The sequence below is a fragment of the Chaetodon trifascialis genome, chromosome 11 (assembly GCF_039877785.1).
Source record: "Chaetodon trifascialis isolate fChaTrf1 chromosome 11, fChaTrf1.hap1, whole genome shotgun sequence".
NCBI classification, from domain to species: Eukaryota; Metazoa; Chordata; class Actinopteri; order Chaetodontiformes; family Chaetodontidae; genus Chaetodon; species Chaetodon trifascialis.
Genome location: NC_092066.1, coordinates 8,058,056 through 8,071,703, shown reverse-complemented (window position 1 = coordinate 8,071,703; position 13,648 = coordinate 8,058,056). Strand labels below are relative to the sequence as shown.

At 41.4% G+C, this 13,648-nt stretch overlaps 1 protein-coding gene across 1 annotated transcript; it reads right to left on the bottom strand.

Moving 5' to 3' along the window:
• Positions 1-1,968: 1,968 nt before the first annotated feature.
• On the bottom strand, positions 1,969-13,015 carry nadkb (NAD kinase b). Its single transcript, XM_070973257.1, has 12 exons — positions 12,859-13,015; positions 11,425-11,718; positions 11,233-11,316; positions 10,497-10,626; positions 9,323-9,431; positions 8,892-8,977; positions 8,120-8,222; positions 7,732-7,904; positions 5,209-5,308; positions 4,906-5,063; positions 3,173-3,255; positions 1,969-3,079 (listed from the first exon to the last, which is right to left on the bottom strand). Exons 2-12 carry the CDS (start codon positions 11,715-11,717, stop codon positions 2,920-2,922), a joined length of 1,479 nt encoding a protein of 492 aa, XP_070829358.1. The 5' UTR covers position 11,718; positions 12,859-13,015; the 3' UTR covers positions 1,969-2,919.
• Between the last annotated feature and the right edge of the window lie 633 nt (positions 13,016-13,648).

The following is a 13,648-nucleotide window of genomic DNA, read 5'->3' as shown; positions in this document are numbered from 1 at the left end:
AACAATTGGACAGAAATGGATCCTCATTTTAACCAAATCCAACAATAGAATGTGCAGACTAAAAATAGTGTGAACCTGTATCGTGTTCACATCTGTCAGATCAGGACTCAAGCTGGTGTCAGGATGGAAATACAAAGAGTTTGATGCCAAAATGAGAAACATGATAGAAAGATTAGTGATAGTAATGAAAAACTCTGTGACGTTTCACCTGGTCGAGTGTTTTAAACACTGAATCAGCTGAAAACTCTGAACTGAACTGGATCAGAGCTGAGCCGGGATGAAACCGAATCAGCTGGAGATTTATTTGGTTTTGGACAAATGCTTTTGAATTGATTGAACAGACACACACTGAAGGCCATAAAAAAGAAGCAGCAGTGCAGGAAACTAAACTTAAAACTTGATCAAACAGGACATTTTTTCCTTTTGCCTGGCTGCAGGGAAACACTGCCACAGCTATGAAGTGCAAAAAGCAACATGACAGAAAAATCGAAACAGATCAAAGCTTCATCTTCCTGAATGATGAAGGCACTGAAGGGAAGCACTGGGCAGAACCAGCGACCTGAGCTGCAGATACACCAAGAAACCTTTTATAGAAAAGAGATGCCGAACTTTAAAAGGGGATAAGAGGCATCAGAGGAAAGGACCACATGTTCATGCTGCCAAGGACAGAGTCAGCCCTCGGCCTCCAGGGGCCCCAGAGGAGCTCAGGCTTTCTGAAACAATCATTTATGAATGTAGAGATAATCTTTGATTCTGTTTGTGAGTTCAGGCAACATTTGTGTTTAAAATGTTTGGGTTTATTCTGACAAATGAAGGATAAAAACACCAATTAAAAAAAAAACAAAAAAAAAAACAGGATTTTTTCTGGTGGGTGCAGCTGCAGTTTGGTCACAGTTTGGTCTCTTACTTTTCCTATCAGGGCCACTTCAAGTTTTTTAACATCCATCAAGGGCAATACTAAATTATTGAATGCGCTAACCTCTGCGATGGCTGAACCGCTTCTCTTTAGCGATGATGATGATGATAGCTGCTCTCATTCGTAGGTCATTCAAACAGAAATGCAAATGTCAGTGCAGTTGCTGTTTGTAGCTTTAAGCAGGTCGTTGCTTTGCAGCTCAGTGATTTCATGTTGTAGGTTGTCAGAAACATCAGCTGGGAATGATTTTATGAGCTTCATTAATAACTAATAATTAATAATATGCATGCGAATTTAACTGATTTCACTTAGTCTCATGGTGCATTTTTATTATATAAATAATAATGGAATAGTTTTAAGAATAATCGTTGTTATATTCTAATGTCAGCGGTCTCCCTTCCTCATGCTGTTACTTTGAAAGACCAGCAGTGGTCAGTGTTCCAGGTTTATCTACCCCTGCTTCCTGAGCACGAAAAAACACCTGAGAAGGTGAAAATGTCACTTGGTGTTTCTGCTTTGTCAAGCTCGCCCAAAGATGGACTTATCAAAATGAGTAACTGGACCTTCAGGTTTCTGTTCATGCTACTGTTAGCCGCTATCTTCAAGAAAGCTAACTTAACTCAGGCTGCTAGTTAGTTCAGCTACATCAAGCGAGTGCAGTTTTACCGGGTAGATACGGTCACTTGGCCAATGAACCTGACAGTAGATGTGCTGTATGTATGTGATCATGAAAGAAGATCCTGTATGTGACTTCTAAAGTTGGATTTTGTTAATATTCTGTACGTCACACTCAGAATTGAAACTTTTCTCTTTAACTTTGTAAAATGGTGCTCTACAGGTGTATTTTGCATTCAGCCGGAGGAAATTTTGCTAAACACAGGATGCCATGATGGACCAGCATAACCAGCATGGGATCCTGGTGACCAGCATAACCAGCACGGGATGCTGGTCACCAGCATCAAAACACAACATATGCTGGTTTTGCTGGTGGCTAGCTTTGCAGGTCTATGCTGGTTTTTCTAACAGGGAAGACAAAGATAGTTAACAGAAAATGAAGACAACAGGAGGGTTAAGCTTTATTTTAGCTCTGCTGCAATTTCACAGTTTAGTGATCATGAAAGTGACATGAAAATGAAACTCATTCTATTTTGCTCTACGACATGCAGCGTGACTTTGAAATTTACAGAAAAGTTATGAAAGCGACTGAAAAATGAATCAAATCCTTCACAGCTACTGTTGGGATGACGCCTTTAGATTGTACAATATGTCTGAGCAGAAGATATATTGCACATTTCCTGTATGCAGATGGCAGAGTAAGTTACAGGAATTCAGTTTTAAATCATTTTAAGCTCCCATCACGAAAATATATAAATATCACATGACATTAAATAAATGTATCCTAGAATCCTGTATGTACACATTTACATTTACAGTCATTTTTTTTCTTAATGTATCAGTGTTTTCTACCCTTAATCCCCCCATAGTTTATGCCAGTAACACCTAGATCTTACACACTGATCATCACATTGATGAAAAAGAGTTTCAACTCCCAAAAAAACAAACAAAACTGAGTATTCATTCAGAATATTAATATACTCTAATCATTTAAGTAGCCACACTGTTTTTCTTCACAATTTCAGGTGATAAACATGCTCTCTCCCTGTAAGATACAGATAAAATTACGGATTGTGTTTGTACTGGAATGTAATGCTTTCTCACATGTATATCTCAGGCTAACATACTGTAACACAGCATGCTAATTGCACATGCTATTCATAGGACTAATGTAACACTAATTTGGCTGTGGACACACATGCTCTCACAGTCTGGAGTTTCTGTCATGAAAATGTCTGCAGGGTGACCTCATGCCTGTACCACAACAACTCTGACCACCCCCTCACTCACTCACTCACTCACTCACTCACTCACTCACTCATTCAGCTGCTGTGGAAAGCGTCCACTCAATGTCTTTTTAATGCACGCCGGCAAAAGCACTCGATGATTCAGTTTTCTGTGTCTGACGAGTCCGACACGTCTGCCAGTCGCGCCTGCTTCTTACGCACGTTCCAGTGCAAACACTGAGCCAGGCTCTCAAACCAGTCATACACCAGGTCGTGGCAACAGATGGAGGGCACTGGGTAACAAGATGTAGTAATCTTGATACTGTCGGGAGAAAAGCAGGAGGCAAATCGTGAAGTGAGGAAAGAGAAATGTGTGGAATGAAAGGGCTGCTGTTTATGACGTGATGAAGTTTACCAGTCTCCATGTTGGATCTCCTGTCTCTTCCTGCCATCAAACGACACCCAGGCCGTGTTCCTGGCATCAGGGGACAAGGTGATCTGTTTTGGGGAAGAAGAGGACAGATGGTCAGATTTTAGGCTACAGAATTATTAACAAGGCTTTGAGCTAAATGCTAACATCAGCATGCTAATCTGCTCACAATGATGTTTAGCAGTTGTAATATTTACCATGTTCCCCATCTTGACTTAGCATGTTGGCATGCTTACACTTCATAATCGCAGCTAAGGCTAAGGCTGAGGCTGAGGCTGATCTGGTGTCATCAGTTTTGCAGGTATTTGGTCATGAACCAGAGTAAGGTAGAAAATGTATGTGGTACGGTAACTTGTTGGTCCTCAGCTCAGGTACAGAATGGCACCATCACTGTGAGAGCAAAGGCTCTGAACACTACAGCACCTTAAAACAACAAGCACACATAGTGCTGTGGGGCAGTCAAACATTAACAGGGACTGATGGAATCTTCACACCATGAAAGAGAAGAGCAGGAAGCCAAAAAAAAAAAAAAAAAAAATTCCTGGCAACCAGTAGCGCCTTTGAAGGATTTCTATTCATTTAGAGAAAGAAGAAGAAAAAGAAGAAAAAAGGGAGCTTCTGTCAGGTGCGTATGAGGTTAAAATGTACAACCTAACGTATCGTATCAAATCAAATTTATTTATAAAGCACATTTAAAACAACAGCCATTGACCAAAGTGCTGGACAACTTTCGACAGAAAAGCAACATACAACATGAAACAGACAGAAATAAAACTCTCACACTGAGTTAAAAGCCAAAGAATAAAAATGTGTTTTAAGAGGTGATTTAAAAACAGGCAGTGAGGGGGACAGTCTAATATGCAGAGGCAGCTCGTTCCAGAGTTGGGGGGGCTACAACGGAAAACGCCCGATCTCCTCTAAGTTTCACCCTTGCTCTGGGTACAACTAAAAGTGAATGACTGGCAGACCTAAGAGCTCGTACTGCCTCATGTGTCACTAAAATCTCAGCCAAATAACTTTTAGCTAGCCCATGTAAAGATTTAAAAGCCAGCACAAGGGAAAAGACGAGCTGCTGCATTTTGGACTAACTCTCAGCATGAGAGAAAACTCTGGCTAACACCAACATAAAGAGCATTACAGTAGTCAAGACGCGACGAAATAAAAGCATGGATGAATCTTTCAAAATCATTAAAAGACAGACAGGACTTGACCTTAGATAAAAGCCTCAGCTGGAAGAAGCTGGATTTCATCAATTTGTTTGTCCAATTTAAAATCACTGTCGATTATCACCAAGATTTTTTACAGTGGATTTTATGTATGGACTCAGTGAGCTCAGGTCCATATGGGGGCCAGTACGTGCATTACTCGGTCCAAATAACAGGACTTCTGTTTTATTTTCGTTCAATTTTTAAAAATTTAACGCCATGTAATGTATGTGATCTCTGTGCTGTATATCTACGGACAGTAGACAAATGAAAAGAAAATCAGAATAAATGAGTGGAGGAAACTCTCTAAATGGTTTGATGGGTTTGAATAGAATGTGATTCATGTGCTGTGGCCTTCACAGACATGAAATGCCAAACCAGGGAACAGCATTTGGAAAATGTTCGTCCTTTCAGTAGATTTCAGAAACTGAAGCTGTTCTGGCGGCTCGTAATGGCCCAACGCCTTCCTAAGACACCATCTGTAAACAGTATGTCTGCCCTCGTCATTCTTACCATGAGCTCCACCCCAGCGGGGACGACGATGGGCCTGAAGGAGAGCGAGTGTGGGCAGATGGGGGTGACCATGATGGCGGGCACGTTGGGGTGGATCATGGAGGCGCCGGCTGCGGCTGCATACGCTGTGCTGCCTGTAGGTGTGGACACAATCACACCTGGAGGACAGAGAGAGGGAGGGAGGAGCTTTACCACATTTAGTTCACTCTGTCCATACCTGCTGTTTCAGCCTGAGAAGTACGTCAACAAGTCGAGACAAAAAAGTGCCATCACATGACCGAATAAGCGTGTGACTGCTCTTACCGTCTCCCTGCACTGAGGTGATGAGTCGCCCATCCAGGTACAAGTCCACATTGGACAGGTAGGAGGAGGGGCCTCGGTCCACCACCACCTCATTCAGCACCTGTATACACACACACACACACACGGACATACACACCAAACTTAAGATGAGAAGGCACTCAGAGCACATAACTCCACCACAGGGCTGCACGATCTTCCAGTTTCATATTCCCAGCAGTTTTTAAAAAATCAAAATGTGACACAGGATCATGATCATTTTGGAGAAAACATCTTTGGGAACATTCAGGCTTTGCACAAGCAAAATCAGACTCATGGCCATTTCAACTAAACATGTTACTGTGGTGCCATCTATAGGCCAAATGCCGTAAATGTTTTGATGTGTTTATGTGCATCTGCATACTGTAAGTGGAGTATATGTGAATTTGGCTACAAATAACAGGAAAATGCAATGGCATATTAAAAAAAAAAATTTCCAGGGTCAGTCTAATATGCTCCTGACCAGATATGGTGAAGATTGGATGAAAAGTACAAAAAGGTGTGCTGAAAACTTATGTAGTGACAAATCTGTTCATGGAGGAATGGGTGGGGCCTGAACCAATCAATGAATTTAAAAAGTAATATATTAAGATTGTGCCCAATGTAAGACTCTTCACAAATGCCCACATGGTGGCTCTATCCACAACAAAAACACATCACAGCCTAAATCTGCCCCAAAATTTCCTTAATGTCTGTTGAGTCATTTTTGAGACATCCAGTGAAAAAACAAGCAAACAAGTCAGAGTTGATGAAGGCTAAATAAGTGCATTGCCTTTGCTGTATAATGAGGAAAAGTTCAATATAACCACTGTGGTGTCGAGCACAATAGAGAAGTCCTCAAAACGTATGCAATTCTTTTTCACAGACTGTAACTAAATGTAATCGACGCACTCAATAAAAGCAATGAATCAGCCAGCAGCACACGCCGGGTTACAGTGCATTACAATCCGACATGACGGCATCAAACTACCCGCAGAGAAAAATGCTGGTGTGCAGACAAGCAGCATACAAATCATGTTCCAGTCACACAGAGTGCTGCAGCGCAGAGCGGTGATGTCTGGCAGATGTACTGACGTCAGCCGAGCACAGAGCAAACATCCTGCAGACGTGATGTAATGTGAGGTCAAACTCAGGTTCAGAGACGCCACAACGATCCATCACTGCCTTTTATTGATGAGACCAAACCCAAGAAAACAAAAACAAAACCAAACCACTGCAGCTGTGTGTGTGTGTGTGTGTGTGTGCGCGCGCGAGTGTCCCCTGTTCCCTGATCATCCTGGGTGTGTTTGTGGTGTTCGTTCGTATGTGCGTGCAGCTCGGCAAGTGAGCTTGTTGCCATGGTGACAGTCATAATAAAACTGCTGGGAGAGAAAGTCGGATGTTGTGAAGTTCTTTCGAGCCAGTTGCCATGGAGACCATGGCATCAACAGTCCACCCTGAATGGATATTTAATGAGGTCTGACGCTCTCGGTCTGACACACTGTGTAACTAAACAACATGCCTCACTGCTGCAGTCATACACACATGTACACACACATACACATATGCTCGCAGGCACACACACCCCTCCATCATCTTTATGGGCTTACAGCATCATGTTGGGGTGTGATCAGGAATTAATAAAGAAGATAAAATGTAATCACACAAACCAGAGGAACTCAAGAACTGAATTGGGAACAATAAGTCCTCCTTTAAATATTCCACTGCATGTGAGGCACCATGAAGATGAGGCAGATTGCTTCAATAACTGGTTAAAAGGTGATGGTATTTTCACACGAGGACCCAACAATCATCCTGCTGCTGTTTGCGTTGACTGCTGTGTGACTGTGATGTTTGTGTGGATCTAATGAATGAATTCAAACGTGAGTGTCTGTCTCCAAAGCAGACATCTGCTGACTGACTTTAGGTCATTCATCTCTTTTTAGTGCGTAACTGCGATGAAACAAGCAGCAAATCACCGTCAGTTGCTCTCGCTCAGTCACTTTGTTCTCTCCTCCGTTGCCGCCTCTCTCTCGCTCTCTTGTGCTCTCATCTTCACACTCTCCCTTTATCTTGCTTTTATTTCAGACTAGCTGAGAAGCTGACAACTGAGCTTTGATTTTAAGATCAATACACTTCATTAGAAATGTCTGCCTCTTGTTATAATATTGACTCTCGTCTCACTCAGTATTTCCTTTTTGTGTTAATAAAGCTGTACACAAGTTGTAGCAGCTGAGAGTTTGATGTTTGACCAATCAGAGACATTCAGCACAACAGCCTACACGCCAATAGTTTCTGGGCCATCAGAAAGTCCTCTGGCTGAAATGCAGGTAAGGTTCCTGCAGTGAACATTGGCTGCAATCTATATCTTTACCCTGCTTTGCATATTTTTTAGCTCAAGAAGCACTTGGGTCCTCCAGAAGCTCATCTGATGTAAGTAAACAGGCCATCAGCTTAGCTTGGCTCATTTATGCCCACGTGGACACACTTGTCCTTCGTCATCCTCACCTGTAGCTGCAGCGTGACCTTGCCGGCCTCACTGTTGGTGTGTCCGTGAGGAAGGAGTCCGTTGTGTTCCTGCTGCTGCGTCTCTCGGCTGTACGGCTGCTGACCTGCTCTCTGAAGCATGTCCTTCACCACCTTCACCTTGAGACGGCTGCGTAGAGTGATGGCTGCGTTTCCTGACAACCCACATTCACATACACACAGTGTAAACATTAGTACAAATGTGGCATTCACATAGACATTACCTGCTTATTGTAACAAGTAAAAGAAGTGGACATGATTTATATGTATGTTTGACCCTCCGGAGAGAATGTGAGTGTTTACATTCACATTCACAAATGACAACAACAGTTAACATTAAACAAATATTTCATATGAAGCTCCAGGCTACCTTCAAATACTTTGGCCACTTCGGTCTTGTATGACTCAAACTTGAAGGGCGTCAGGAAACCCAGAGACCCGAGGTGAAAAGCCATGACTGGAGGGACGCTGCCCTACAGAAAAGAAGAAGTTCGGAGGTAAAAATCAGCCTGATGGCTCTGCTGGAGTCACAGTCTGCAGGATCATGACCCCAAAACACACTGAACACCACTGAACTACTTATACAATTTTATTTATATCTATATTAAAGAGATTCATCCAACATTATAAAACATTAAGGATACTTATATACGAATCTCTTCACACAATCTGAGACTAATTTTAGGAAATAAAACGTAGTTCTTTCTTTTTCTTTTATGCAAAAACCTTTTGTTTGATCTTCAAATGATGTTCAGCAATCTGACCATGTGACATCAGGTGTCATCTTCAAATGGTCACATATTTGAATGAGTTCCACAGAATTTCCTGAATCTTTCTCATCACTTTATGTACATCTTGCCATGTTTTCGCAGTGATCACAACAGGGGTATGACAAAAACTGAAAATAGGTAAAAGCAAGACAATCTAGACAATATCAAGTCAAAATATCCATGTTAAGCACGACAGTATTAGTTCCAGGTAAGATCAGAAAGGAAATCATACAAGAAATGATTTTCTTTTGTTTAAAGGAATACATACTGAGACATAATATAATCTACCTTTTAAAGTTACTACATGTCATATAAAACCTTTATGACATCTGACTTAAGCTTGATTGTGGTAAACAATAAAAGTGTGATTGCCTGGAAGAGAGAGGAGGCGTAGAGCAGAGTCCCATCTCCGCCCAGACAGATGATCAGGTCAATGCAATCAGAGATATCATCAAAGCCTGCAGGCAGACAAAAACACAGCTGTATTCAAAACATTGTTTTAATTTTAAAGCTAATCTTCATGCATCAATGTAAGAACCAGAACCAGTGACACAACGTACAGCAGGTGACCAATAATGTGTGCAAAATTAAAAAGCTTCAGCAAGGAGCAAGAGGAATGGTTCTTAACAATTTTAGAACAATTTCCTCTCACGAGCAGCTACTGCGTTAATAACAAGGAAAAAATGTTCACACAGTTCAAACTGGACAAATATACCCAACAATGCTAGTATTACATGTTTCAAAATGTTCAATATGTGTGTTTGTACTGTTGTGATAAGTGGTAGGACACACGGGAGTCTCACCCTCTCTGAAGGTGCACAGCTGATTGCGGATGGAGCCGAATGCTTCATCCTTTGAAAGCGTAGCATCATCTGCTACCCTGCGCTCCACGTACACCATCATCTGCTTCTCCTGACGCACAAAGACATGCTTTAGTGACAACAGCCAAAACACACACAGGCATCTCTCAAAAGCACTCTTTCTAAAATGAAGTTGGGGGCAAGCCAAACGCGTTCAGGTTAATATGACAGCGTTTGTACGGAATGCAAATACATGAGCTCTTGTTACACGAAAGCGCGGCTTATTTTGGAAACATGCGTCGTAAAGGCGTCGTCACTGCATGAGACCAGACTGAAACTTTCACCCATATGTCTGATTCATTCCCTGGATTCTTTTCATTAGACTTGATGAGCCTCAGCACCACAAACATTTCCGTGCACACTCTGTTCTTTCACACATTCTTCTGCAATATTTCTCAGCAGGAACATGGCTTTAGTTTACAAGCAGCCAAGGACAAACTGATAACTGAAATTAATACATCTGACCATGCCTCATATATTTTAATACATACAGTAAATTAATATTAGAAAAACAACATTTTTAACATTATTACTGAAAAACACAAAAGCAGAGCTTCCATCTGTAAAGTCTAAATTAACTTTTGCCATGATTTTGCCCATCCCAGAGAAAAGTTCTCAGGTCTGAGAGGAAAACAGAGCAGCAGTTGGAGCAGTTCTGAGCACTGCTGGTGGAGGTGGTGATGGTGTTGACACAGATGATATTTTACTTGAGTCCAAAGTTTAATGCATTTAAGCAATACCAAGAATGCAGCCTGCAGCGAAATTACAAGTATTTCAATGTCAAATTCAAGTTCAATTGTTTGAATAACCACATAGAATAGAATTTAATATATATTTTACAGAGCAAAGCATGACAGCAAGATGGAAAACACTTAGGACAATATAGGAACTATTTATTCATATCGCATTTTTATCAAATTGTGTGGTTTGGGTCTGTTGTTCCACATCAAAATTAAATGATTAATGTGTGCAGTAAAATCAGAATGAATCAGAATCTGTTTTCTGTGTTGTTTCAAACACCAAAGTCCGCCTCCTCAATCACAATCATATCCCACAACATTCATTTCATGAAGCGTGACAACGAGCATAGCGTAAATGAAATTCTGTGATCCAGTACCTCCACTAGAAACCTGCAGAGCTCTTTGAAAGGCTCGACCAGGCTCTCATCTCTGATCTTCCTGATGACAAGCACATTGACGGGAGGTTTATTCCAGGTGAGCCGCTGGCTGGCTGGATCCTGGATGTGCCTGGGACACGGAGACAGACACACTAGTGAGCAAACAAACACACAAATACTTTTACACAAACACATGTATTTTACACACTTACACACACACAAACAAAGAAACTGACAGAACACAAACACAAAGTTCAGTTTGTTCCAAATAAAGACAGACGCCACATGATACTGTCTTACCTCATCTTCTGGCTACGGTTAAGATAAATCTACATCATATCAACGCCTGCAGACACTTGTTACCTGTTAATTATTCATTATCTTTGGTGTAACGTCCGTAAGTTGAGGTCCAAATTCCAAATATAAAAACAGAAAAAACTCTCTCTGCTCTTTACCATTTGTCTCTCTCCTCCTTTGCGTGGCGAATGACAGGCATTGTGCAGATAATTTCTTATGTGTGTGTTTTCAGACCAAGTCCAAGGAAACACTCTTGAGGAGGAGGAAGCAATAAGCATCTGTAGCATGTACTTTTAGCCATCCCATTTCTTGTAACATCCAATCATAGCATTCTCATTTTATCTTATCTCACAAGATTACACAAGTCCGTCTGTGTCAATGCCCCCAACACAGAGTTTGTACACACAAAGTTTGACTCAATCAGCACCCTCATGCTTACATGACTGAAGTTGGGTTTGGAAGAATACAGGCTTTGGGTCCGAAGTGAGTGGCTGGATAAGGTCCATGTAGAAAGTGGGCTCTCCTGTGAAGAGGAAAAAAGAGGACGAGTCAAGACACTATGACTGAATGTCCGGGGCAACAGAGCTGTGCCAGTGGCACGACAGACCAGCTGGCAACCTGCAGAGCAAACCTCTTAGGAGAGCTTTCCGCTGTGTCGCTCGCTGAGCCAGAGGTCTCCAAGTGCTCGTGTTGGCCTGGCAACCTCCGCCGCTCGATCTCCCGCAGCAGCTGTTCGTGACCAACCCCCCGTTGCTGTGACCTCGTCCCCTTTCGCCGTCTCCTTGGTGACTTAGACGGGTGCTCCCTGTGCTTGGAGGGCCTGGCTGACTCTGACAGTTGACCAGAGGGGGCCGAGGGTCGCGCCATGTCTCTGTCTGGCACTGCCAGGGGCCCCGATAATGGATTTGTCTCTGAATTCTCCATTCTGCATGGAAACAACACAGAAACATCTGTTAAGGATATTTTTGACAATATGAAGAAAGGAAACATCCATGAGATGACTCTATGAATAACTGAAAATACTTAAGCAGAGCTGTAACAGTTAGCAGATTACTTGATAAGAGAATTAAGTGCCAACTATTAAATGCATCTGTACATGATAATCATTTGAGAAAACTGTAAAAATTCTCCAGTTCCATCTTACCAAATATGAGGATTTATTGGTTTTCAATGTTCTCTATCATTATGAATTGAATATTTTTGGATTTTAAACAGTTGGATCTGATCACAAGCACTTTAGAGACATCACCTCTGGAAGATTATACTGAGCATTTTCACTATTTTCTGTCACTTTGAAGGAAAAATTATCAATCAGATAAATGAGGGAAACAATCAGAAGATTAACTATGAATATAACTATTTGAAGCATACATATACTTTTGACGACCAAACCTTTAACTATTTTAAGTTACTCATGAAATAACATTTTATCAACCACTAAGTATTAGCTGCTGAAGGGATTGCTTAATTATATGTAAGTCAAATAAATAAATACAGCATATTTCATTCCAAATTAAGAACTACTTAGGCCTTTCGTAATTAAAAGACTTGACAGATGGGGTGTGTCTTAATCAACGAAGTCGTTCGTTTCAGTCCTACAACAAACGGACAATACTGATTTGCTGTGAAACACAAACTTCTTGAAATTGATATTTAACAAATGAACTGACCTAACGTTATCAAACCAATGAAATATGGGGGGAAATAAGTTAACCCAGCTGCCTATCAAACCAATGTCAGGAAGTTTGCCTTTCGCATTAACACTGTATTCACAGCAAAGTCAGGGTAAAGTTTCTTCCCTGTATTATTTTAGTGACCTTGGACCTATCTTTGGTGAGGCAGCCGTCTTTGTATAACAAAAAACTCGTAAATCAGCAGGTAACGTTAACTGGCACAAAAACCACTGAACAAACTGTCAGAAGTGAGTTTAACGGATAACTGTCAGTCACAGCCATGGAAAACCGTTGGTCTGTTGACAGCTAACGTTAGCTAGCTGTTAGCTAACAGCCACTTAGCTAGCTCGCTAGCTAGGCGGCGTGAACCTCTGAAGGAAAGGAAGCCTTACTGTGTCAGAAAGAAGCAAATATGCTCATAACGCTACTAGTTCACAATGGCTCGAGTGGTTTTAAACGCTAACAAAACTCCTTTTAAGAACTGATAGTGCCGTCAAACTCTACAACAGCTGAAATAATACATAACAGCGTTTGACCGGCGGAGGAAGTGACGTTTACCTGCGGACAGTTCAGGAGCGTCATTGTGAGCTGAAAGTGCGCAGGACAGCAGTTCAGGCAGAGGAACAGCGCCATGTTTGGTGGTAGAGAATCACAACAACGCAGCGTAACATCAACCAGCGCAGTGAAATAACTGCAGGGATCTACAGCTTTTTATCGTTTTTAACTATATGCAGTGTTATAATGATTATAATCGTTTAAGAAATTTTAAAAAAAGAAGCTACAATAACAGATCAGTGGTAGAAGAAGCATAAAAAAAACTTTCACATGATTCATCTTTGTCAAGGTACTTAAAATGGTTTGCTTTCTACATCTACTTCACTGTTGTTGAACCCAAAGTGCTCTAAATGATCAATTAAATAAGACATTATAAAATCAATAATATGGTAAAGACGAAACACATAAAATAATAACAAATTAATTCAGTTATTCCAGGGCAGTTATTTGATTGGCTCATGATTTAGACCAGAGGCAGAGCAATAGCCAATCACAGAAGTGCTTCTGCTCTGTTTGTTTTGAGACTTTCAACATGTGCAAACAAGCAATCTCCAGGCACTCAGCAGACCAGCTCACATACATACTCACATTACAGGTAATGCATGCATGCTCTTTGCTGCTGTAAAG